Here is a 23,885-nt window from a genome sequence, read left to right as displayed (position 1 = left end):
AGACTGACTGCATCACTTCCTAGTTGTTTGCACTGACACACACACACACAACCCACCAGACAAGCCACCTGGGGTCTTTTCACAGTCCCCAGGTCCAGAACAAATTCAAGAAGACGTACAGTATTATACAGAGCCATGATTGTATGGAACTCCCTTCCATCTCGTATAGCTCAAGTGAACAGCAAACCTGGTTCAAAAAAACAAATAAAGCAACACCTCACGTCACAACGCCTCTCCCCCATGTGACCTACTTGTTGTGTGTATGTACTGACATGTACAGTATGTGTAACTGATAGATGCACACACTAAAGTACATGTTGATGTCTGTAAATTGTAGTCTTTTGTCTGTAATGTATTTTTCTTTATGTGTCGGACACCAGTAAGACAAGCTGTCACCATTGGCGTTGGCTATTGGGGAAACCTAATATATATAAAAATATATATATATAAAATAAAATCTATGAAAGACTTGAAAATTGCTGTTTAGCCATGAACCCCAACACCTAGACACAGCTTGAAGAATTTTTAAAAGGAAACATTGGCAAATATTGCACAATCCAAGTGTGAAAAGCTCTTAGACTAACTCAAGAAGATCGCTGCCGAAGGTGTTTCTGACATGCATTGACTCAGGTGGGTGAATACTTATCTAATCAAGGTATATTAGTGTTACATTTTTCATACTTTTATTTATTTATTTATTTTTTATCTATTTTTTTCTCTCTCTCACATTAACATGACAAAGTATTTTATGTAGATCATTGAATTTTTTTCTCTCTCAATTAAATCAACTTTAATCCCACTTTGCAACACAATAGAATGTGAAGAAATCCAAGGAATACACACTGTACAGATCTGCCAATCTGGTGTGTATGCGCGTGTTCATGAGCTGAGAACAATAAGATCTCCCTAAAGCAGGTCACTAATGTGCTGGTCCAGTGTGAAGTATTACAGGGTTTCCCAACTGGCGGCCCGACAATATGTTGGACATAAAAGACTGTCGAAACCCTCAGGAAATCAGCTCCAAATGATTTTAATTGAAGAAATCTCTTCCCAAGTGTTCCCGCACATAATACAGAGACATATGACCGTACACAAATGTAAGCAACGGTTTGAAATGATTCTGTTTTAGTCCAACGTTTAGGCTTCTCGCGGTCAATTTGCAAGCTACAAATGATTTGTAATTATGTTCCGCCCCCCCCCCCCCCCCAGACCATCGTTCAAGAAACAAAACGGCCCCGCGGCTGAATCAAGTTGATGACCCCTGACATATTGTATTGTACCTTCCTTTTATGCTCCAACCCCAACATCCTAGCCCCCAAAGTAAGAGTGGGCTGTTTTGTATCGTCCTTCTCTGCGCTACTGCTAGGTATCCAGCTCCCTGCACTAGTAGCCCCCCACAGCAGCACGCAGAGGGCACCTTGTGTATATATTTAGCCTGTGGCAGGAAACAGAGCCGTGTGGAGGAGTTGGAGACACATTTCTGTAGCAGCGCCACCTGGGGTACATCGCACTAGAGCGCTAATAGATGTGCTGTTACTGTAGCGTAAGTCTCACTGCTTTAGTCTGATGTGATCATGAAATGAATCTACTCGACTGAGGTGAGAGAGAGTACGGCATGGGAGTTTGGTTGGATTTGTGCTCGTGTTTTAATAGGCTATCTGGTTGTGTGTGTTTTGGATTTCTTAGATTGTAAGGGTGTGTATGTCTTAGATTGTAAGGGTGTGTATGTCTGTGTGTGTGTGTGTGTGCGTATAATGTTTGTGTGTGTGTGTGTGTGTGTTCATGCGTGCTTGCGATTGTGAAGAGACAATGAAGAGTCGACTGGCATGTAAAGTGAACTGGATTTGCTCATAGTTTATTTTGGGTTGGTGGATTGTTGAACTGGACAGAGTACCTTCTCCTGTACTACAGTACACTATATATCTGTATGGTACGGTATGTTCCTGGTATGTTCGTCTTTACTCTCTGAATAGGAAATCACGTGCTGCTCTTCCTCCTGTCTACTGTATTCAACAGTATTACTGTGTTAGACAGTAGACAGATCACTAGTTCCAAGCAGTCAGAGGAATGGCATTGTGCTTAGTTGGAAAGCCTGTGCTGTAGACAGATATGTCTAGCATACAGATGCCGGTATTAATCTGTGTTACTGCCATTCCCAGTTTTCATGGTCCGCGTCCGAAATTACACCCTATTGCCTACATAGTGCCCAGAGCCCTGGTTAAAAGTAGTGCATATACACTGAGTGTACAAAACATTTAGAACGTCTGCTTTCCATGACAGACTGACCAGGTGAATCCAGGCGAAAGCTACTATCCCTTTTTGATGTCATTTGTTAAATCCACTTCAATCCGTGTAGATGAATGTTGGAGGAAACCGCTTAAAGAAGGATTTTCATGCCTTGAGACATGGATTGTGTGTGTGTGTGTGCCATTCAGAGGGTGAATGGGCAAGACACACTCAACAGTTTCCCCTGTGTTTCAAGAATGGTCCACCGGCCAACTTGACACAACTGTGGGAGTCAGCATGGACCATCATCCCTGAGGAGCGCATTCAACAGCTTGTCGAGTCCAGGCCGTTCCTGAGGGCAAAGGGGAGGCGTGCGAACTCAATATTAGGAAGGTGTTCCTAATGTTACAGTGCCTTGCGAAAGTATTCGGCCCCCTTGAACTTTGCGACCTTTTGCCACATTTCAGGCTTCAAACATAAAGATATAAAACTGTATTTTTTTGTGAAGAATCAACAACAAGTGGGACACAATCATGAAGTGGAACGACATTTATTGGATATTTCAAACTTTTTTAACAAATCAAAAACTGAAAAATTTGGCGTGCAAAATTATTCAGCCCCCTTACTTTCAGTGCAGCAAACTCTCTCCAGAAGTTCAGTGAGGATCTCTGAATGATCCAATGTTGACCTAAATGACTAATGATGATAAATACAATCCACCTGTGTGTAATCAAGTCTCCGTATAAATGCACCTGCACTGTGATAGTCTCAGAGGTCCGTTAAAAGCGCAGAGAGCATCATGAAGAACAAGGAACACACCAGGCAGGTCCGAGATACTGTTGTGAAGAAGTTTAAAGCCGGATTTGGATACAAAAATATTTCCCAAGCTTTAAACATCCCAAGGAGCACTGTGCAAGCGATAATATTGAAATGGAAGGAGTATCAGACCACTGCAAATCTACCAAGACCTGGCCGTCCCTCTAAACTTTCAGCTCATACAAGGAGAAGACTGATCAGAGATGCAGCCAAGAGGCCCATGATCACTCTGGATGAACTGCAGAGATCTACAGCTGAGGTGGGAGACTCTGTCCATAGGACAACAATCAGTCGTATATTGCACAAATCTGGCCTTTATGGAAGAGTGGCAAGAAGAAAGCCATTTCTTAAAGATATCCATAAAAAGTGTCGTTTAAAGTTTGCCACAAGCCACCTGGGAGACACACCACACATGTGGAAGAAGGTGCTCTGGTCAGATGAAACCAAATTTGAACTTTTTGGCAACAATGCAAAATGTTATGTTTGGCGTAAAAGCAACACACCATCCCCACTGTCAAACATGGTGGTGGCAGCATCATGGTTTGGGCCTGCTTTTCTTCAGCAGGGACAGGGAAGATGGTTAAAATTGATGGGAAGATGGATGGAGCCAAATACAGGACCATTCTGGAAGAAAAAAGACCTGAGACTGGGATGGAGATTTGTCTTCAAACAAGACAATGATCCAAAACATAAAGCAAAATCTACAATGGAATGGTTCAAAAATAAACATATCCAGGTGTTAGAATGGCCAAGTCAAAGTCCAGACCTGAATCCAATCGAGAATCTGTGGAAAGAACTGCAAACTGCTGTTCACAAATGCTCTCCATCCAACCTCACTGAGCTCGAGCTGTTTTGCAAGGAGGAATGGGAAAAAATTTCAGTCTCTCGATGTGCAAAACTGATAGAGACATACCCCAAGCGACTTACGGCTGTAATCGCAGCAAAAGGTGGCGCTACAAAGTATTAACTTAAGGGGGCTGAATAATTTTGCATGCCCAATTTTTCAGTTTTTGATTTGTTAAAAAAGTTTGAAATATCCAATAAATGTCATTCCACTTCATGATTGTGTCCCACTTGTTGTTGATTCTTCACAAAAAAAATACAGTTTTATATCTTTATGTTTGAAGCCTGAAATGTGGCAAAAGGTCGCAAAGTTCAAGGGGGCCGAATACTTTCGCAAGGCACTGTATATACTCTGTGTATAGGGAATAGGGTGGGACACATCCCTAGTCATTATCACTGTAATCATAATTATATGGGTGACAGCCTGGCCATTAACTTCCCAATAAACCACATAACCAATCAGGTACCTTATTGACATCTTACCACAACATAGACCTAAGGGGAAATGGAAAAGACATGGGGAGGTGTTTAATTCCTCTCACACACACACACACACACACACACACACACACACACACACACACACACACACACACTGCCTTCAAATAGGTATAATAATACACCTGTTCTACTGTTACAGAACATAAACTTGATTAAATACTGAGCTCGGAAATCATCAGAAGGTTTTTTATCCCTTTGTTTTCCATCCACCTGCTCAATCTTGTTTCTTTCTTTTATTAGTTCATTCTTTCATTCATTCACCCTCTCCTTCTTTTCCCTCTATCTCTTCTCATTAATCTGTCATGTGTGTGTGTGTGTGTGTGTGTGTCTGTGTCTGTGTCTGTGTCTGTGTCTGTGTCTGTGTCTGTGTGTGTGTGTGTGTGTGTGTGTGTGTGACATCAGGGAAGAGTATAGACAGTTCAGTAAAGACCGAGTCCCAGCCTGACACCTTTGCCCCACAGCCCCAGGTCTCCTCGCCCGCTGTGTACTGTAAGTCAGCACTCCCCGAAGTGCAGTGTGACGCACACACACACACATACCCACTTCTGTATAGACGCTCAGACACACAAGACTTAGGGCTAACACAACCCCACTGTGTGTACACTCACCATCATATCATCTTTTTAGAACACTGAAACCTTGAATGATGAGTGGCTTGACTAGGGTTGCAAAGCTACCGGTAATCTACCGAAGTTACCAGAATCTTTGTTGGTTTTGGTCATTAACAGAAAATGCATGGCAATCTATGGTAACTTTGGTAATTTACGCTTTAATAACCATTTTAAAATCATTCATATATATATATATATATCTGTGTCCATATTGTCGGAGTTTCTAGTAGATAGACCATATGCTTCAAGAGAAAATAATTAAATTAAAAAAGCATCTAATCAAATAATTTAGTTAATGTAATAAGCATCTAATCAACATCTTTATTTTCATAATTTTTTTGTCAAAGGGCAGTGGGCCGGATTCAAAACCATTTAGACTCAGGCATAAATGTGCACACAGGCCATACAATAGCATCCTGTAAATTAACTCTGCAACTCTTCCAACTATTGACTATTTTTCACAACTGCCACCAGTTTGACACCAAAACATCAATGACAACAAATACATATTAGTAAAAATATATATACAAACGTACATTTAATTGTACCTTTATTTAACTAGGCAAGTCAGTTAAGAACAAATTCTAATTTTCAATGACGGCCTGAACTGCCTGTTCAGGGGCAGAATGACAGATTTGTATCTTGTCAGCTCAGGGATTTGAACTTGCAACCTTCCGGTTACTAGTCCAACGCTCTAACCACTAGGCTACCCTGCCGCCCCTACATACATATACTGAGCAAAAACATCAACGCAACATGTAAAGTGTTGGTCCCATGTTTCATGAGCTGAAATTAAATATCCCAGAATTGTTCCATATGCACAAAAACCTTATTTCTGTCAAATTTTGTGCTCAAATTTGTTTACATCTTTTAGTGAACGTTTCTCCTTTGTCAAGATAATCCATCCACCTGACAGGTGTGGCATATCAAAAGCTGATTAAATCGCATGATCATTCCACACCTTGTGCTGGGGACAAAAAAAGGCCACTCTAAAATGTGCAGTTTTGTCACACAACACAATGCGACAGATGTCTCAAGTTTTGAGGGAGTGTGCAATTGGCATGCTGACTGCAGGAATGTCCACCAGAACTGTTGCCAGAGAATTTAATGTCCATTTCTCTACCATAAGCCGCCTCAAACATTTTTTATTCATGTGAAATCCATTGATTCGTTTTTTATTTCAATTGACTGTAAAATCGTTGAAATTGTTGCATGGTACATTTTATATATTTTTTCAGTATACGGTATATAAAGGATATTTCATGCAGAAACCCTCATATTAAAAACCAATGACATTCACTAAGTTGATGGTATATTTAGGATACTGTTTAACTGCTTTGTCATTCTATTTTTTATTTAACAATTACTTATTTTCTTTCACATAATAAGGCCACACAGAGGGCCAGAGATAATAACTGCCAACTGTGATCTGAAGCACCCAAAAAGCCCACTAGATGTCCTTTTATAAAATTCAAAAAACTTTGAAAGATACCAAAATTCTGGTAATTTACTTTGAAAGTTGCCACTAAAATACACTCCCTTTGCAACCCTAGGCTTGTGTGACCCCATATGACTTTTTTTACTGGAACAAAAAACGGGGCTTAGGTGTTGGGCATGGCAGGGTCGTGGCAATGGGTCGCGCGGCTGAATTTTAGAGAACATTTTAGAGGCCCCCATCTTGTGTGAAGAGATGTAGAGATTTTTTTATAGATGTATTTTTCAAGCCAATTTCCTGCAATTCTCCAAATTTCTCCATGGGGCTGAGAAATGTTTGCAGTTTTAAAACTACCTTCCTGCAAATCTACACATTTTGCCATGGAGCCGTGAGAAAATGTTGCAAATTTCCTGCTATTCTACCTATTCTGCCATGGAGCTAAGATAACATGTGTCTTTTTTAAAGCTAATTTCCTGCTATTCTACCTATTCTGCCATGGAGCTAAGATAACATTTGTCTTTTTTAAAGCTAATTTCCTGCGATTCTATGCATTCTGCCATGGCTAATGCTGTTTTTAACATAACAATTTGCAAACTGCAAAAAGTATTGTTTTTGTAAAAAAAAAAAAAAAAAATCCCTGACTGTCTATCTAATTTTGGTGATTATTAGTTCTCAAAGATTATATTATTGAAAGAATATATAGGTCGATTATCTTCTCTACAAATTTTATTTCTGGTTTATGTCATTTAACCTTTTACTGCAGTGGGCTAAATCAGGGTAGTCTTAAACAAATCTACTTTGAAAGAGAAGTATACAACTCACACACGTGGTCATGGGCTTAAAAAAGACACCTGTACCATGTCAGATATAGAGTTGAAATTTATTCAGTTTAGAGTTTTCATCCCAATATTACACTTTATATACATCACAGAACACTGAAATATATCAAAACTTTTCGACATAGAAACACTGGATTTTCGTCCGTTTTCTTAATAATCTTTATTCATTATGAAATCATGAAAAATATTAGTAACATTCCACCCATGAAGCCAAAGAGGGCACTTTTGGTCATTGGCTGCAGGAAAGGAGGGCTACGTTTATACTGAAAGCGTTTGTCCATCATGAAAATCTATTTGGACTTAGACGGCCCCCCCAAAAAACGCTTAGGCGGCCCACCCAAGGATTTCAAAGGCCAATATAAATGTCAAACACAGTCCTGTCCTTAGTCTGTTGTGAATAAAGCCTGTATTAGGAAAAGATGACTAGATACACCACACTGTCATTCAACTCAGTGACTAAACTTAACCTAGCCTAAAAGTATAATTTAGCCTAACCTAGCATAGCTGTCTGTGGCATCCATGTAGAGATATTTAAAGATGCACACACTGATCTGATGCATCTCATCACTCACTCCATCTCCACCCGACCATCCCCCTCTCTTATCTTTTGATTTGGAGCCATCCCTATTCCGCCCACAATGTGTTTGTGTGTATGTGAGCAGCTCACTGTCTCCCTCGTGTGGACAAAGTGTAGACAGAACCGCAACCTTGAGGCATCGTAGTCCCAATGGACGCATGCAGGGATTCTGTTTCTGCCTGCGCTATCCTTATTTTTGGCATGCCGTCTTCTGTGTGAATCTATTCAGTTTCTTTTTCAGTTCATTCATATCCACCTCCACCCCCCCCCCCCCCCCCCCCCCCCCCCCCCCCACACCCCCCCGTCCGTCCGTCCGTCCAGCCACCAAGCTGTCAGACCTGTTTGGTGTTGTACGCAAGGCATCAGGGCCCATGTCTGACGGGGAAGGGGCCACCAGCACACCTCCACCCCCTCCAGCCAACCCCTCTGTCGTCGCCTCCCCACCCATGGCTCACACCCCCATGCAGCGTAAGTGACTATAGCAGGACCAGAGTATTTAGACAAACAGGGCCGCATCAGAAATGGAACCCTATTCACTCATAAGTGAAGGATCTGTGTTTTGAGAGGTCTTCATGAATATGTTTCATATGTTTCATATTCTTCCTTCTAAGAACATGTCCCTTTTCTGTTTATACTTGAAAATAAAAATGTTTATTTCACCGTCATTTAATTTTGTTATCTTTTCTACCCCTACAAATCTCTCTCTGTCTCTCTCTCTCTTTCTCTCTCTCCCCTCCCTCTCTCTATCTCTCTCTCTCCCTCTCTCTCTCTCTCTCTCTCTCTCCCCCTCCCTCTCTCTCTCTCCCCCTCCCTCTCTCTCTCTCCCCCTCCCTCTCTCTCTCTCCCCCTCTCTCTCTCTCTCTCTCTCTCTCTGTCTCTGTCTCTGTCTCTGTCTCTCTCTCTGTCTCTTTGTCGCTCTCTCTCTGTCTCTCTGTCTCTCTCTATCTCTCTCTCTCTCTCCCCCTCCCTCTCTCTCTCTCTCTCTTTCTCTCTCTCTGTCTCTCTCTCTCTCTCTCTCTTTCTCTATCCCTCTGTCCCTGCGACCAGTGTCTCGTCTTTCAGACCTAGTGAGCAATGTTCGCCGGTCGCCTGCCCCAGCCCCTCCCCCCGTCAAACCTGCGCCCCCCGAGGTAGAGGTGGCACCAGCCCCCAGGCCCACCCCCCCCTCATCACACCCCACCTCCCCTCCCTCCATGTCCCCCTCCAGCCTCTCCCTCACCTCTCAGAGTGAGTACTGGACATGACTCCTGACCCCAGAGTAATCAGCCAATCAGAAGGCTGTACTCACAGTATAGTATCGTGCATGTTGTGACACCACTCGTGTTTGGTAAGCTCTCCAAAGCCCTAACGAGGGTTTCTCTAGCATTATATATCAGGCGAGGCTGGCCTCTTGCCGAGCTCAGTTGGGTAAAAGGGGCCTCCAGGCTTCCTGGTTTGAATAGATTGTTTTGGTGGGTTTGCAGCGTGTTTTGAGTTTTGCTGTAAAAGCCTTTATTTGCTTTAGGGTCTTTGGATCCTACCTAGGGGAAACAAGGAAAACACAACTAACTGTGTGCTGTTTTTTTTCTTGTTGGAAGTGAAAATGGTGAGTTGTGTGGTGTGACATGTAGCAACTAACATTCACTGCAGAGTGATATTATGCTAGAGTTATCAACTGGTTGTGTTTGTTTGTCGTTTTGGTGTTGGTTACAGTTTTTTTTTAATCGCTGTGGTGCATTTTCTAAAATCTTAGTACAAAACTCAGAACTTGTAACACTTGTAACGCAAGTCTCATATTCAACACCTTTTATTGTTCATTCATTTTGTCTGGATACACCTTTCACCACACAAATATTAATCCACAATATAAGATTACTGTGAAAATACTATGAGAACATTGATTTCATCACCAAAACACAACATAATGATATCTTCTCAGTGTAATGTGAGCGTTGCATTGTGAAAAGCAGATACTTTATATGAACATGTGTTACAATGCGAATTATGTATTTCTAGATGAAACACTGATTTAAGTTTGGTGAAAAGGAGACTATATGAATTTGTGTGTTTTACTTATTAAATTGAACATGTGCTTAGAGTTATGAAACAACTGCCTTTTTGATGAACATTGTGAAAGTTGACTACATACTTTTGAAAATTGTACCAAAGCGATTGAAAAAAACTGCAATACAGGATTTGCAGCGTGATCAAGATTGTTGGTTTGTGTGTCTGTTTGTGTGTCTGAGGTGAATTCTGTGCACATTAACTGCACGCAACTAGTTCTCTCCACTGGTGTGTGTGTGTGTGTGTGTGTGTGTGTGTGTGTGTGTGTGTGTGTGTGTGTCTGACTCTATGCTGTGTTCCTCCTACAGCACGCAAACAAGAGATCATCAAGATCACTGAACAGCTGATCGAGGCTGTCAACAATGGAGACTTCGAGGCATACGCGTGAGTTCATCAGTGTGTGTGTGATGGTTAGAAGAAGGATTTTGTGATTGATAGTCATTTTTAGTGTGAGCTTGTATCAGAATGTGTGTGTGCGTCCGTGCGTGCCTGTATGTGTACGACATGAATGCGCGTTTCCTCTCCCCAGTAAGATCTGTGATCCTGGCCTGACCTCCTTTGAACCTGAGGCCCTGGGCAACCTGGTGGAGGGAATGGACTTCCACAGATTCTACTTTGAGAACCGTAAGAACTGCAGAGATGCTTCATATTCTTTTGGGGGAACACATGCACCTAATCCAGCATCAAGGATTGGGGGAGCACTCGAAAGCGATATCATACTGTAGTTTGGGACTCATTTTCTTGAAGGACCTTTTGATCTTTAGATATAGAATGACAGAACCTATTCTCTCAACTCACCATTTTGACTTAGTGTTTTACCTTCTGTGTCCCTTTCTTTACCATTCTCTCTCTCTCTCTCTCTCCCTCCCTCCCTCCCTCTCTCCCTCCAGTCCTGTCTAAGAACAGTAAGCCTATCCACACCACAATCCTGAATCCCCACGTCCACCTGATTGGAGAGGACGCTGCCTGCATCGCCTACATCCGCCTCACCCAATTTGTTGATGGCCAGGGCCATCCGCGCTCCAGCCAATCAGAGGAGACTAGGGTATGGCACCGCCGGGAGTCCAAGTGGCAGAACGTTCACTTCCACTGCTCGGGTGCGCCTGCCGCGCCACTCCAGTGAGGTGTGTAGAACATGTTTGTATCATGTGTGTGTACACACATTTACAGTCATGTACAGACACGCTGTTTTGAAAACTTGCTTTCAGAAATGTAAAATGTGAAATGGAAATGTCTGTTAAATTGTGTATCCTGTGTTTCAGGAGTAGAATGCCATAGCCACATCTAACAAGAGTGCTCTGCTGGAGAGAGATAGAGGGAGAGCAAGTCCAGTGTCGGGTGGCTCTGAGTCCGCAGCGCCAGACGCCTCCCACACTAGATACCTAGCATGCATCTCTTCTTTACGACTACCTATCGCCACCCGCCACTGTATCCACTGACAACCATCTCAACAACCAACCAACCATCCGACAACAATCTATTGTTTTTTCCAACAACAACCCCCTTCTCCCCCTCAAGCCCAAACTTTGTACAATTCCCGTTTTGCCCCTTTTCTCCAACCCCAACCCCTCCAACCCAACCACTGCCTCACCTATGGCCAATATTGGGCAGTGAGTACGGAGTGTTTCGAGGGGTATGATGGGGGGTGTTGGGGTGTTTTCTTGGCCTCATTGTGCATTTTGATTCTTTGTCTTATGTCACATGATGTTCCCTCTTCTTCCTCTTGTGAATCTTCACTTGTGTTGCGTAACACTACACAGGAAATACAGTATGTAAAGTTTTAAGTAAAATCTATTATTATTATGATTATTACTATTACACAATTGAAATTGTATATGTAATTTGTATAATTCAAATGATTGATGCCAGTGGTTTCTAGAGTTGAAGGAAATCTTTTGTTTTCTCTATCTTTTTAAGGAAGCATGTTGTTTTTCAGTATTCACAGTGGCTGTTTTCTATTGTGGCTTTTAAGTGACAAAATGGTATTGGTAGTTTTTGTATAAGCTTCTTGTATTTAATCTATTCTATTATACTAGACCAAAGCTCATGTTTAAGAAAAATAACTTTTGGGAGAAGGGTGGTGTTAGACGTGGTGTGGAGGAAGCGAGTGTGTGAATGTTAGAAATGTGTGTGTGTTTCTGTGTGTGCGTGTGTGTATGTGTGTGTGGAACCAAGTACATGGGAGTATTAGTCCATAGGTGGCCGGTTTTAGCAACTGGTTTGAATTTTCAGCTTTGTAACGTGAATAGCTGGAAATGGGGTTGGCTTGGTTTGGTGTCTTCCGTCGTCCGGTCACAATCAACTGTACGAAACGAGATTCAACAGTAACAGAGGCTTTTATTGTATTTCACACTAATCATGTTTTTGCCTTTTTTGTGTTTATTATTATTATTAACATATCTCAGAGGATAGACCTACCTGTTCTCTCTTACTCTCTGGTGTTGGCCGTGGGTGTGTGGGAAGGCTCTGTGATCCCCAGTGCTCCCGGTGGTTCGATTAGATATTGCGGTACACTGCACTGCACCTCCTGCACTGCACACACTGCAAATGAGGCCTCTATAGAATTTTACAGCCGCTATAGAAAAAGTGAATAAACAATACCAGAGCAGTATTATGCTATAGTGTCCATACATATCAGCTTCACTACTTATTATTCAACATCTTAAAACAGTTTTGCAGTCTCTTTAAAACAGTACAGTACCTATAACACCTCTGACATCTCATCTTTCTGTACAGGGATGCTTTTTGAACCTTTGGTGAGCAGAGATGAAGCCTTACACACTTAAATCCTTACTGCGTCCCAAGGTGCAACTGTCCTTTCTCTCACACGTCAACCTTGAGCCAGTTGCACTCTGAACCTATATAAAATCTGGAAACTACTGAGGTCCTGCGTTGCATAGAGCCATGCCTAGGGCTCCATGCCTGTTTAATATGTTTAGTGGGCTTTAATGGAGAGCTAACAGGGCAGGCTGTTGGATTGGAGAGATGTGGGCCTGTGCAGTCTGCGGGTAGCAGGTGTTTTAGTGGTGAGGTCAAGTAAATGTGTGGGTGTTTACTTTGCGTCCACTTAGTCCCTCTGTCCTGTGGTCTCTAGTTGTTGCTGCTCATTTCAGAGTGGAAAATGTGACTGAGGTCTCAGGGTATCCAGAAGACTGTGTGTATAAGGGAATAGCTCCTGTGTTGGTTTTCCACATGATGGAGATTTTAGAGGAGAGGAGAGGAGAGGAGAGGAGAGGAGAGGAGAGGAGAGGAGAGGAGAGGAGGCTTTATTTCAGCAGTCCTATCAGTCCTCTACCTTCAGTCCACAACTTACTTTTGTTATGATTTTTATGTATATTACATTTTCACATTTGTAATATCATCTTCATTGACTTGTGTTACTATTGCATGTTATTGACTAGTGTTACTACTCATTGTGTTTTTTTGCCAGTGTGAGATGGACAGATGGATTTACATGTTTTAGGAAGAGATGGCTTCACACACCCATGTATATGAAGAAAAATCAGCTCTGGAGTGTTTGGTAATGTTGCAGGCCGACTACATCACAGTCGTTGCATTTCATCAACAAATGGTTTGCGTGTCACATCGTGGACTGTGCAGTCGGGTATCCGGTTACTATAATATATTATAGGATGGGGGTTATCTGATATGTTAAATACCTATCCAGACGTTGTGAGATCTGTCAGGTGTCTGCAACATATAGTCAGCCAGGAAGTGGATCGAAGTTTCACATTTTGGATCTAAGTGAGTGTTGTTGTTTTTTTGCCATTCTACCACCATAGTTGTTATGCCTGCCTGTGATTGGCTGCCTTTGGAAGTGTCTCATTATTATTGGCCTGACAATTTTGACCATCTCAATGAATAGTGAGGTGGTCATCCGGTTGGTTAGTCCTCAGGTTTATATTTATTTTATTATTTATTTATTTATTTTATTGGTCAGTTATGTGCTTTTTCTTCAATGTTTTATTTAGTTTTTCCCTCGATATACAGCTCACGTAAATGTTAAATTACTCTCTGTGGCATTGTGATTTGGGGCGGCAGGTAGCCTAGTGGTTAGAGGTGGGTTGAATCCCCGAGCTGACAAGGTAAAAATCTGTCATTCTGCCCCTGAACAAGGCAGATAACCCACTGTTCCCCGGTAGGCCGTCATTGTAAATAAGAATTTGTTCTTAACTGACTTGCCTAAATAAAGGTTGAATTTTTTTTTAAATGTAGAGGTCCTCTTCTAATGTCCCTAGAAGTGTTCCTGAGTGATTGAGCCAACCAAACATGTGAACGGACCTCTTCCCCCTCTCCAAACAAATAAGAAATAGCAGCATGTACAAAGCAGCATGTATTAGCTATTAACTAGCATCTTAGCTGGCATTTCTTTGCATGATAGTCAACAGGACACTAGTTTTGGTGTTAACCCTGATTTGTCTTCTAATTTTTCATTTTCTACTGAACGCTGGTGTACTAAACCTTCTCAATCTATTTTCTGAGCTTTTGAAGTGCATAAAACTATTTTTGTCTCGACGACATAACGAAGATAGACGAGAGGCTGACTTTGATATTGATGATTATGACAAGGAGGATGATGATGATGAACATGTAATGATGATTCTATAGCATGCTTTTATATGGAGCTCAGTGTTGTCAATCCAGAGTGGCTTACTTCTATACATACAGCAGAGAGAGGATCACCTCAAACCATAAGCATTTCCAGTGACTCCTGCTCAACTGAACTTGCATGTGGGACTTGGGGGGGAAATCCTAACTTCCACTTAAGTACATTTTTAACATAGTATTGCATTTGATGTCACTGGTACTGTAGACTAAGTGGACATGTTACTTACAGGGAATGCATAATCTCAAACAGCAACAATCAAATATAGTAGAACATGGAGTAGGCCTAGATAGGCTCAAAGATGCTCTCTGGTGGTTAAAATGAGCATTAAAGGCATGCACTGCGACGTACTGAATCCTAGCCACAGCATACTGCACAATATACACACTGGACTATGTTTCGTTGAGTTAATTTTGGAAACGTTTTAAACAATAGGAATACAAAGTGCATCCATCCAGTGACTAGACCACCTGTACTGAAAACACTGAGCTAGTATCTCTGTAGTATTTATTTAACTCTTTTCCTAGTTCCTCTGTTTAAAAAAACTTTATTCAATAATTTCTCTGCAGTTGGGTCTTAGTTTTGTTTTTGTCAGTTTGGGTTTCTTCTGTAGAATACATTTATCCTATATTTCTCTGATTCTTCTGATTATTGTGCTACCCCAATGTGCTACATGTGTTTCACAAACTTAAGGAAATGTGTTAAGGTGTTATCAATAAAATGACAATTTAAATAAAAATAAGTTAATGATCATCTTAATGATCAGACATCCTCCTTTGCTTTTTATTGATGAGAGGAGAAACAAGTTTTTCAATGGTTAATCTGATACAGAGATTAGCAAATAATATTACAATAATATAATGTTGACATTTAATATGATATGATATGATCTATGATATGTCACAAGTGTAACCCGGCTAACAGTTTATACTTTAGATTCATACATATTTTGATGTAACAGGATGATGATTCATGTTAAATAATATCTGACATTATTCAAATCAGAATATCATACTTGATATTGATTAGTAAAGCATATACAGATAAAGCATAAGACTACCCATATATTATTCATTCAATATTTAAAAGTCAATATTTATTTAGAAAAAATATTTTTGAAATAACAAGAACTAATTAGATAAAATCGTACAGTAGGCACAGAACAGACCTCTGGAGAAATGATTTACAAATACAGACAATCTCAGATCCTCCGTATGTCATCATCTCTCTGTAAACACACACTCTGTCATATTACTCTCCGAGAGTTAAACTTGAACTGATCACAGACATTATGCCCTTGGCTTTTGTCCTCCAGGCCCTATTCAGTCAAATGAGTTGTGTGTAGAAATCCGGTGACTTGTCGTACAAAGCTCATCTATTCCTTTCATGAGTCTTCATAACAAACCAGAGGAGGTTGGTGCCACCTTTAATTGGGGAGAACGGGCTCGTGGTAATGACTGGAGCGGAACCAGTGGAATGGTATGAAATACATCCAGCACATGGTAGCCAGGCGTTTGATGCCATTCCTTTTGATCTATTCCGGCCATCATTATGAGCCAGAACAGTTACGTGTCGATGACGGAAACGCAACCCAACCCTAAAAGCATTACTCTATGATTCACTACGCATAAATAAACAGTTCTTAGTGTGTATTACCAAAACAGAAAAAAATATTCATTACAAACCAAAACAATATTTATCACACACACCTCATCGGGACTACATCGCCGTCAGAGACACCTCTGATTGTCAGATCTGTATATCAGGGTAGATAGTATCACCGGGCTTTCCTATAGAGAAGTATGGGAACCGTTTATCAGTAAACGCGTCTAGATGTGTAGATCTGGGTCATGTCTTTGGGTTTGTAGGACACCTCCCCGCTGTCATAGTTCAGCTGAACACTGATCCTCTGGGGTCTCCTTAGAGGGGGGTCTTACCGCCTGCCCAATACTCACAGCTCTTCAGCCGTAAAGCCCAGACTCCATACTTTAGGCCTACATATAACTCCATCATCCTGTTGACTGTCTCTCTGGCTACATACATCACCCCGTCAGGGTGGTCCCCGACCTCCACCTCCCAGCTGTCTTTCCTGAGCTGAACCCCTCAGAGCCCAGTTCCTCTATGGGTTGTCAGGGAAATGCTGCCTTTTGCCTAAATTTCTCACCCTGGTCAGACCATCAGACAGATATAGCCTACATTCAGCAGTGTTGGGGTCCAGAATCAGAGGAGTGTATTGGAACTATCCCTTGCATCTTCTCCCAGACTCAGAACTGCAGGTTACCCAGGTGTTTGGCCACAGCTATCACCGCTCCTAAGACCAGCTGTGGATTCGGCAGTGTGCACTGTAGCTTGTCTGGGTGTGTTCTTAGTCTGTGAGAAATGAGCTTCTATTTTTGGAGAGTTTCTGCTCCAGTGCAGTGATGTTTTGAGATCATTTCTGTATCTCTCTGGCGATCATCTTTCCCGCCTCCTTCTCCCTCAGTGCAGCCAGTCTGGCCTCATCTTCCTCTTTCAGGAACTGGTGAAGCACCTCAAATTCCCACCGATCTGTTTCTCTGAGGATACCAGCTGCATGCTTCCCCTACCGAGTGTTCTGAAATGTGCTCTACTAAACAACACCACGTTCTCTGTACACTCTAATTGAAAAAAAAACATACAAAGTATCCTTTGACTAATAAGACATCAGACAGGATTTTATTGCCACAGATTTTATTGCAACAGAAGAAAAAGCAGCCATGTTTCACATCACCATTCAAGTGTTTCAGGACAGCAATAAAAAGGCTAACCATAAAAATGTTAAACAATGCTTTCCCCATTCATAAAAAATAAACACAGACATATTTCACAATAAGGTCCCCTGAAGACAATTCAATGGTTAGAAAAAACAATAACAAAAACAATAAAAGTAATTTCAGGCTAGTTTGACCCAAATCATTTCCCCACACATTTCTCTCTTGCAAAGCGTCATAGTATAATTTGATCGTTAACATGTTGGTCTACTGACCTTCTTAATGCTTTGACACATTAACACATTAACACATTAACAGTCAGTAACTTTTATTCATCATGACAGTGAAACATCGCAAGCCAACAGTGTGAGGAAATGTATTTTTGTTATTTGAGTCATTAATATTTCAACAAACCTGGAAAAACACTCCTGGACTGGAAATCCAAAACTGAATATCATACCCCTTAACCATTGTTTGTGTTTTTAAAAAACTATAGTAAAACAGAGTGATATTCAGTGAGTATTCCAGGCTAAAAACATCTACAAGCCTTACGAAGCCTTCATCCTTTCTCAGGCCAGTTTGACCAGCCTCTCGCTGGCCTCCCACAGTTTTTTGGCCACACCGGCGTCTCTGGCGAAAGGTCTCAGCGTGGCGGGCTGGCAGTCGGTGAAGTATCCCCCACTGTGCTTGGCAGCCTCGTCCGACACGGCGCAGTAGACCACGGTCTGAGCGCCCATCTCACACGGCACGAAAAACATGAACATGATCACCTGCACCAGCATACGGAACAGGATGGAGTAGTGACCTGTCCAACTGCTCTGAACATAGCCTGGAAAACGGAGGGACATGTAAGTGTGATGCATAAAATAATTCACACACACTGATTCTGTGCCCCAAAATGGGGGTTATCCAGTAAATATGATATTATCGCTCATAGTCATTTATAATTTCGCAGTAAAACGATTGTCCGACAAAAACTTTCCATGAGTAGGCCTATAAGCTACTTCATGTATTCATCGCAAATGGCGTGCTCCGTTCCGTTCTGCCAGCGCATCAACTAAATTACATAGGCTACTCCGTTTGTAAAGTGGTGGTATTTCCTCAAAATGAAGACTTGAGAAATATGTATACTTACAGAAAGCTGAGACTACCCCCTAAAGCTTGGGCCCCCTCACCAGATAGCATATGAACATGTCATAAGCAATGGGATTTTTTTTTTTTGAATTACACTAAATTAGCTATAAAACTGCACATTTTTCTCCCATGGCAAAATGTGTAGAATTGCAGGAAATTAGCTTTAAAACAGAAACATTTTCTCTAAAAAGTTAGCTGACTAGGGGAGAGGGTTGACTAGTGCAGGCAGGTTAAAAAAAAAGTTTTACCTTTATTTAACTAGGCAAGTAATTTAAGAACAAACTCTTATTTTAAATGACAGCCTAGGAATAGTGGGTTAACTGCCTTGTTCAGGGGCAGAACAACATATTTTTACCTTGTCAGCTCAGGGATTCAATCTTGCAACCTTTCGGTTACTAGTCCAACGCTCTAACCACTAGGCTACCTGCCGCCCCAAAAGGCTGAGACTTTCCTAATTGAGGGGTGAGGATGAGGAATGACAAAGTTCCTAACACGTATTCCGTAACAGTGACTGGCACGCTCAGCCTGTCTCTCCAGTGACTAGAGACCAGTATCGAGAACGGCGTAATACCCAGACTATATAACCTGCAGAACGATGTTATACCAGGACAGATGATCTACAGTGCATTTGGAAAGTATTCAGACCCCTTGACTTTTTCCATATTTTGCTACGTTACAGCCTTATTCTAGAATGGATGAAATTGTTCTCTCTCCTCACCAATCTACACACAATACAGGTTGGATGGGGAGTGTTGCTGCACAGCTATTTTCAGGTCTCTCCAGAGATGTTCGATCGGGTTCAAGTCCGGGCTCTGGCTGGGCCATTCAAGGACATTCAGAGACTTGTCCCGAAGCCACTCCTGTGTTATCTTGGATGTGTGCTTAGGGTCATTGTCCTGTTAGAAGGTGAACCTTCGGCCCAGTCTGAGGTCCTGATCACTTTGGAGCAGGTTTTTTTTTTTAAATCAAGGATCTCTCTCTACTTGCTTTGTTCATTGTTCACCTGTCCCAGTCCCTGCCGCTGAAAAACATCCCCACAGCATGATGCTGCCACCACCATGCTTCACCATAGGGATGGTGCCAGGTTTCCTCCAGACGTAACGCTTGGCATTCAGGCCAAAGAGTTCAAACCAAAGAATCTTGTTTCTAATGGTATGAGAGTCCTTTAGGTGCCTTTTGGCAAACTCCAAGCGGGATGTCGTGCCTTTTACTGAGGAGGGTCTTCCGTCTGGCCCCTCTACCATAACGGCCTGATTTTTGAAGTGCTGCAGAGATGGCTGTCCTTCTGGAATGCTCTCTAATCTCCACAGAGGAACTCTGAAGCTCTGTCAGAGTAACCATCGGGTTCTTGGTCACCTCCCTGACCAAGGCCCTTCTCCCCCGATTGCTCAGTTTGGCCGGGTAGCCAGCTCTAGGAAGAGTATTGGTGGTTTCCAACTTCTTCCATTTAAGAACGATGGAGGCCATGCTGCAGAAAGTTTTTGGTATCCTTCCCCAGATCTGTGCCTCGACACAATCCTGTCTTGGAGTAGTACGGACAATTCCTTTGACCTCATGGCTTGGTTTTTGCTCTGACATGCACTGTCAACTGTGGGACCTTATATAGACAGGTGTGTCCCTTTCCAAAACATGTCCAATCAATTGAACATACCACAGGTGGATTCCAATCAAGTTGTAGAAACATCTAAGGAAACACGATGCACCTAAGCCCAATTTTGAGTCTCATAGCAAAGAGTCTGAATACTTATGTAAATAAGTTATTTCTGTTGTTTATTTTTAATACATTTGCAAACATTTACAAAAAACTGTTTTTGCTGTCATTATGGGGTATTGTGTGTAGATTGATGAGGAACATTTTGTATTTAATAAATTTTAGGTAAGGCTGTAACGTAACGAAATGTGGAAAAAGTCAAGGGGTCTGAATACTTTTCGAATGCACTGTCTGTACAGAGGAAAAGTGAATGTGCATAACAAAACTGTATTGAAAGTATGTTTCGTAGAAATACTATGTTTTTGCAGTGGCAGCAATGATTTTGCCATGGCGCAGGACCACAGCTAAATTAATACATCGGAAACACTGATACAGACACTAGTGCATCAAGCCTCACCAGGGTGCACAGCGTAGGTGGTCACCCCTTTCCTCTCTGTCTTCTTGGCCATTAGATTATTTTATATAGTCATAATCTATCATTGTATCAGTGTTACAAATTTGATCTATGTTTACAGTAGTGCTTCAAGCCTCACCAGGGTGCACAGCGTATGTCGTCACTCCTTTGCCCTCCATCATTCTACCCAGCTCCTGGCTGAAGTAGATGTTGGCCAGCTTGCTACGGCAGTAGGTGAAGAAGGGCAGCAGGTTATAGTTGAGGTCCTGGAAGTCTAACTTCTGGTACTTGTAGTTGGAGCAGGTGAGCGTGACCACGCGGCTGGGGGCCGAATCCTTCAGGCGGCCCAACAGTAGGTTGGTCAACAGGAAGTGGCCGAGGTGGTTCACACCGAAACACATGCTGAAGTTGTCCTCCGTCCAGTCCAGCACGCTGGGCATGGCTGTGAGTGGAGGGGGAGGTTAGCTAGCGAGATTGCTAAATGTTTGAGTTTACTACCTCTGCTCTGAATGCCAAAGAGTCTAAGGCAGGTGTGTCAAACTCATTCCATGGAGGGCCTAGTGTCTGCAGTTGTTTGGTTTTTCCTTCAATTAAAACCTAGACAACCAGGTGAGGGGAGTTCCTTACTAATTAGTGAACTAATTCATCAATTAAGTACAAGGGAGGAGCGAAAACCCGCAGCCACTCGGCCCTTCGTGGAACGAGTTTGACACCTGTGGTCTAAGGGCTTCTTTATGAGGGTGCCACAGACTCCTCTCTCTCTCACCTGCGTTGTTGATGAGGATGTCCAACCTCTTCTCTCTCTGAAGGAAGGTCTTACAGAAGTCTTGTATGGAGCGCATGTTGGCCAAATCCAACTCCATGTGATGGACGTTAACGTTGTGACCCCTGATCTTGATCTCCCTCACCGCCTTTTCAGCCTTGTCCACGTCACGGCAAGCTATGATGACACGGGCACCTCGCATCGCCAAGGCAACCGCCGTCTCTTTGCCGATGCCAGCATTGCCACCTAAAAGAGACAGGTAGGGAGGGAGGGAGACAATGGATGATTATTATTACAAAGCCATTATGTCCAATGATGTAGCTCTAATGTACAGCAAATGATGTGAAATAGACTACAAACAGTCTAAAAAAACTAAAAAGTGATAATATATTAATGTGAAATAAGAGGATATCATCAATTAAACATCTGAATAAGGGGGGGGGGTAAGGTTGCTAACAGCACTCAGTGACTTTAAATAAATACATTAATCCTCCCTCTGAGAGGGTTTACACTAGATAGCACACAAGCTCGTGGTAATGGCTGGAGCAGAATATTTGGAACGGTAGCAAGTATAGGAAACACATGGATGACATTTCATTAGCTCCGTTCCAGACATTATAATAAACTGTCCTCCAATGTGGTCACATTAACGAAACTGTACCAAATCTATTAATTGTAAAATGTTTTACTTCTAATAGCCATCATCATTTACCTGATGAAAAGACATGATTTCAATTGTTTTGCTAATGGGGGTCGCCGGTTCGACTGGGTGGCGGTCCCTGGGCAAGAAAAGCTTGAAAACCTCTGAGCTAACAGACTTACTACTATGATTGTCGCTACGCTATGTGCGATTGGCGCTACGTCTACATAGCTAAAATGAGTCAATTTCGGCGCAGGCGCGGCTACTAGCTAGCCAATTTGCTATCTAGTTGGCTAGTTATCTATCTGCCTTACCAGTAATGACAACTGTTTTCCCATCCAGTCTTTTCAAGTCCGTGCAATACCTCCTCATTTTCATCCATCTCAAAATCAAATAGCAAACTAATGAAGTAATAATCGTGAACAAAATATACATTTTTGTAAGCGAGCTGGTTAGCCACATAAAATAATCATGGACGCTTTCCTTGAAATGACGTCAATGAATGAACTAACTAGCGGCTAGTAAACTGTAGTTAGCATTCTGGTTGACATCAGACACGATACATCCATGGCGTACATAGACACGATTCGTCTTAGTGACAGATCATAACGAATTCAAATTTCCCTATCAAACAATAAAAGGAAAAACTGCTCCAATAACGTATTTCAAAATATATTGATAACCAGTTGCTAGCCTGCTAGCTCACATACAATGTGTAAATGCGCATGCGTGGAAACATTCCGCAGTTCAGTTACGCCACAATTTGTTCTCTATGGCATCTTGGACGGCGCTACCTACTAGACAGGGCTGGATTCCTGTGGGTTGCAGACAAAGATCAATGGGGCGTGATCGGCATTTTTCTTTGCGGCGCGCTGTCAAACAGACGATTTGGGGATTCAAATATTGTTGTTGTCCCACAGATTATTTGGAAACGGTCGTCTTTCTCCTTTGTATGCGTTAGCCTACCTATTCTATTAAAAGCACATGTTTCGCATTGTTCACACTAGTTTGGTGTGCGAGTTTAAGCGTGTCTATGAGTGGTCGCAATGAAAAATAGTAGACTGTCTACATGTTTGGAGAATTACGTGGCAGTTCAATTAAACATGAAATTAATTTAAACATGGTTAGACTGTAGTTTACTACAGTGTCTGTAAATGCATATTTGATAATGGAATGAAGTGAAGGGTGCTCAACCAACGTGAGTCGCGGTGCAATAAATATTTTTTTATCCTTTTTGAAAAGGCACAACTCGCCTATGCGCCTTTTCATTTTCAATACCCTAAATATGGATTACCCATTTATTTGTCTCTGCCTGTAAATCGTTCTCCTAAAATGTAGGCTATATCCTATATGCAAAACGTAGCAAATGTCACGGTCATCATTCTTGCTGCTTCAAATTCAGTAGCCTTAACTGCGATATCAGATGCGCATCTGCATGAGCCGAGAAGCACCGGGAAGTTATCATTCCGAGGAAATGTACTTCCTAAATATGATTAAAGTATAGTTTAGGCTACTACATTGCCTAGAAATAAACATTGCTCACCTATATTTGGGGTGGCAGGCAGTCTAGTGGTTAGGGCGTTGGACTTGTAACCGAAAGGTTGCAAAATCGAATCCCCGAGCTGCCAAGGTAAAAATCTGTCTTTCTGCCCCTGAACAAGGCTGTTCCTAGGCCGTTTTAGGCTGTCATTGAAAATAAGAATTTGTTCTTAATTGACTTGACTAGTTAAATAAAGGTAAAATATATTGATCTCTTCCCAAAGGTAGGCTACAAAAATAGCTCTAAGAGAAAGTGCAAGTCTCTTCAAACTACCTCTAGCATACTATAGCCCACTAATACAGTTAGTCGTATATAACGGGCCACATGAGAATCTCTGGTAATTTAACATGTTAAATTAAGAAATTGCCTATAGGTCGCAAATTGCTGAAACAACGGCTGATTGCAACACAATCTCAAACTCAATTCGTGCAAATATGTACAAAATGTATTTCAGCAGTTTTTGTGTGGCTTAATTCA

The 23,885-nt window shown here is 41.9% G+C and overlaps 2 protein-coding genes across 53 annotated transcripts in view; one reads left to right on the top strand and one right to left on the bottom strand.

Moving 5' to 3' along the window:
- Nucleotides 1-15,269, top strand: part of LOC110526035 (calcium/calmodulin-dependent protein kinase type II subunit beta) — an 87,111-nt gene extending 71,842 nt beyond the window's left edge. For 25 of the 49 annotated variants that reach the window (XM_036980203.1, XM_036980194.1, XM_036980212.1 and 22 more), the window contains 7 exons: nucleotides 4,789-4,875; nucleotides 8,170-8,316; nucleotides 8,896-9,075; nucleotides 10,200-10,275; nucleotides 10,421-10,515; nucleotides 10,782-11,015; nucleotides 11,154-15,269. In XM_036980203.1, coding sequence (XP_036836098.1) covers nucleotides 4,789-4,875; nucleotides 8,170-8,316; nucleotides 8,896-9,075; nucleotides 10,200-10,275; nucleotides 10,421-10,515; nucleotides 10,782-11,014 — 818 coding nt within the window. In that variant the 3' untranslated portion in view covers nucleotide 11,015; nucleotides 11,154-15,269. The remainder of the gene's footprint in view (nucleotides 1-4,788; nucleotides 4,876-8,169; nucleotides 8,317-8,895; nucleotides 9,076-10,199; nucleotides 10,276-10,420; nucleotides 10,516-10,781; nucleotides 11,016-11,153) is intronic. The other 24 variants (XM_036980244.1, XM_036980241.1, XM_036980239.1 and 21 more) reach the window with 2 other exon arrangements.
- A 1,917-nt stretch (nucleotides 15,270-17,186) lies between these two features.
- si:dkey-174n20.1 (uncharacterized protein LOC796174 homolog) lies at nucleotides 17,187-23,520 on the bottom strand. 4 transcript variants are annotated; one of them, XM_021606623.2, is made up of 4 exons: nucleotides 23,412-23,520; nucleotides 21,232-21,474; nucleotides 20,605-20,907; nucleotides 17,187-18,055 (listed from the first exon to the last, which is right to left on the bottom strand). In XM_021606623.2, exons 2-4 carry the CDS (start codon nucleotides 21,428-21,430, stop codon nucleotides 17,796-17,798), a joined length of 762 nt encoding a protein of 253 aa, XP_021462298.1. In that variant the 5' UTR covers nucleotides 21,431-21,474; nucleotides 23,412-23,520; the 3' UTR covers nucleotides 17,187-17,795. The 4 variants fall into 4 exon arrangements, with proteins under 4 accessions (XP_021462298.1, XP_036836087.1, XP_021462296.1 ...); XM_036980192.1 differs by lacking the exon at nucleotides 23,412-23,520 and adding an exon at nucleotides 22,667-22,813; XM_021606621.2 differs by lacking the exon at nucleotides 23,412-23,520 and adding an exon at nucleotides 22,183-22,615.
- Between the last annotated feature and the right edge of the window lie 365 nt (nucleotides 23,521-23,885).

This window comes from Oncorhynchus mykiss, chromosome 6 (genome assembly GCF_013265735.2).
Source record: "Oncorhynchus mykiss isolate Arlee chromosome 6, USDA_OmykA_1.1, whole genome shotgun sequence".
Taxonomy (NCBI): domain Eukaryota; kingdom Metazoa; phylum Chordata; class Actinopteri; order Salmoniformes; family Salmonidae; genus Oncorhynchus; species Oncorhynchus mykiss.
Note: the sequence above shows the minus strand (reverse complement) of the source record. Positions and strands in the feature narration are given on the sequence as shown.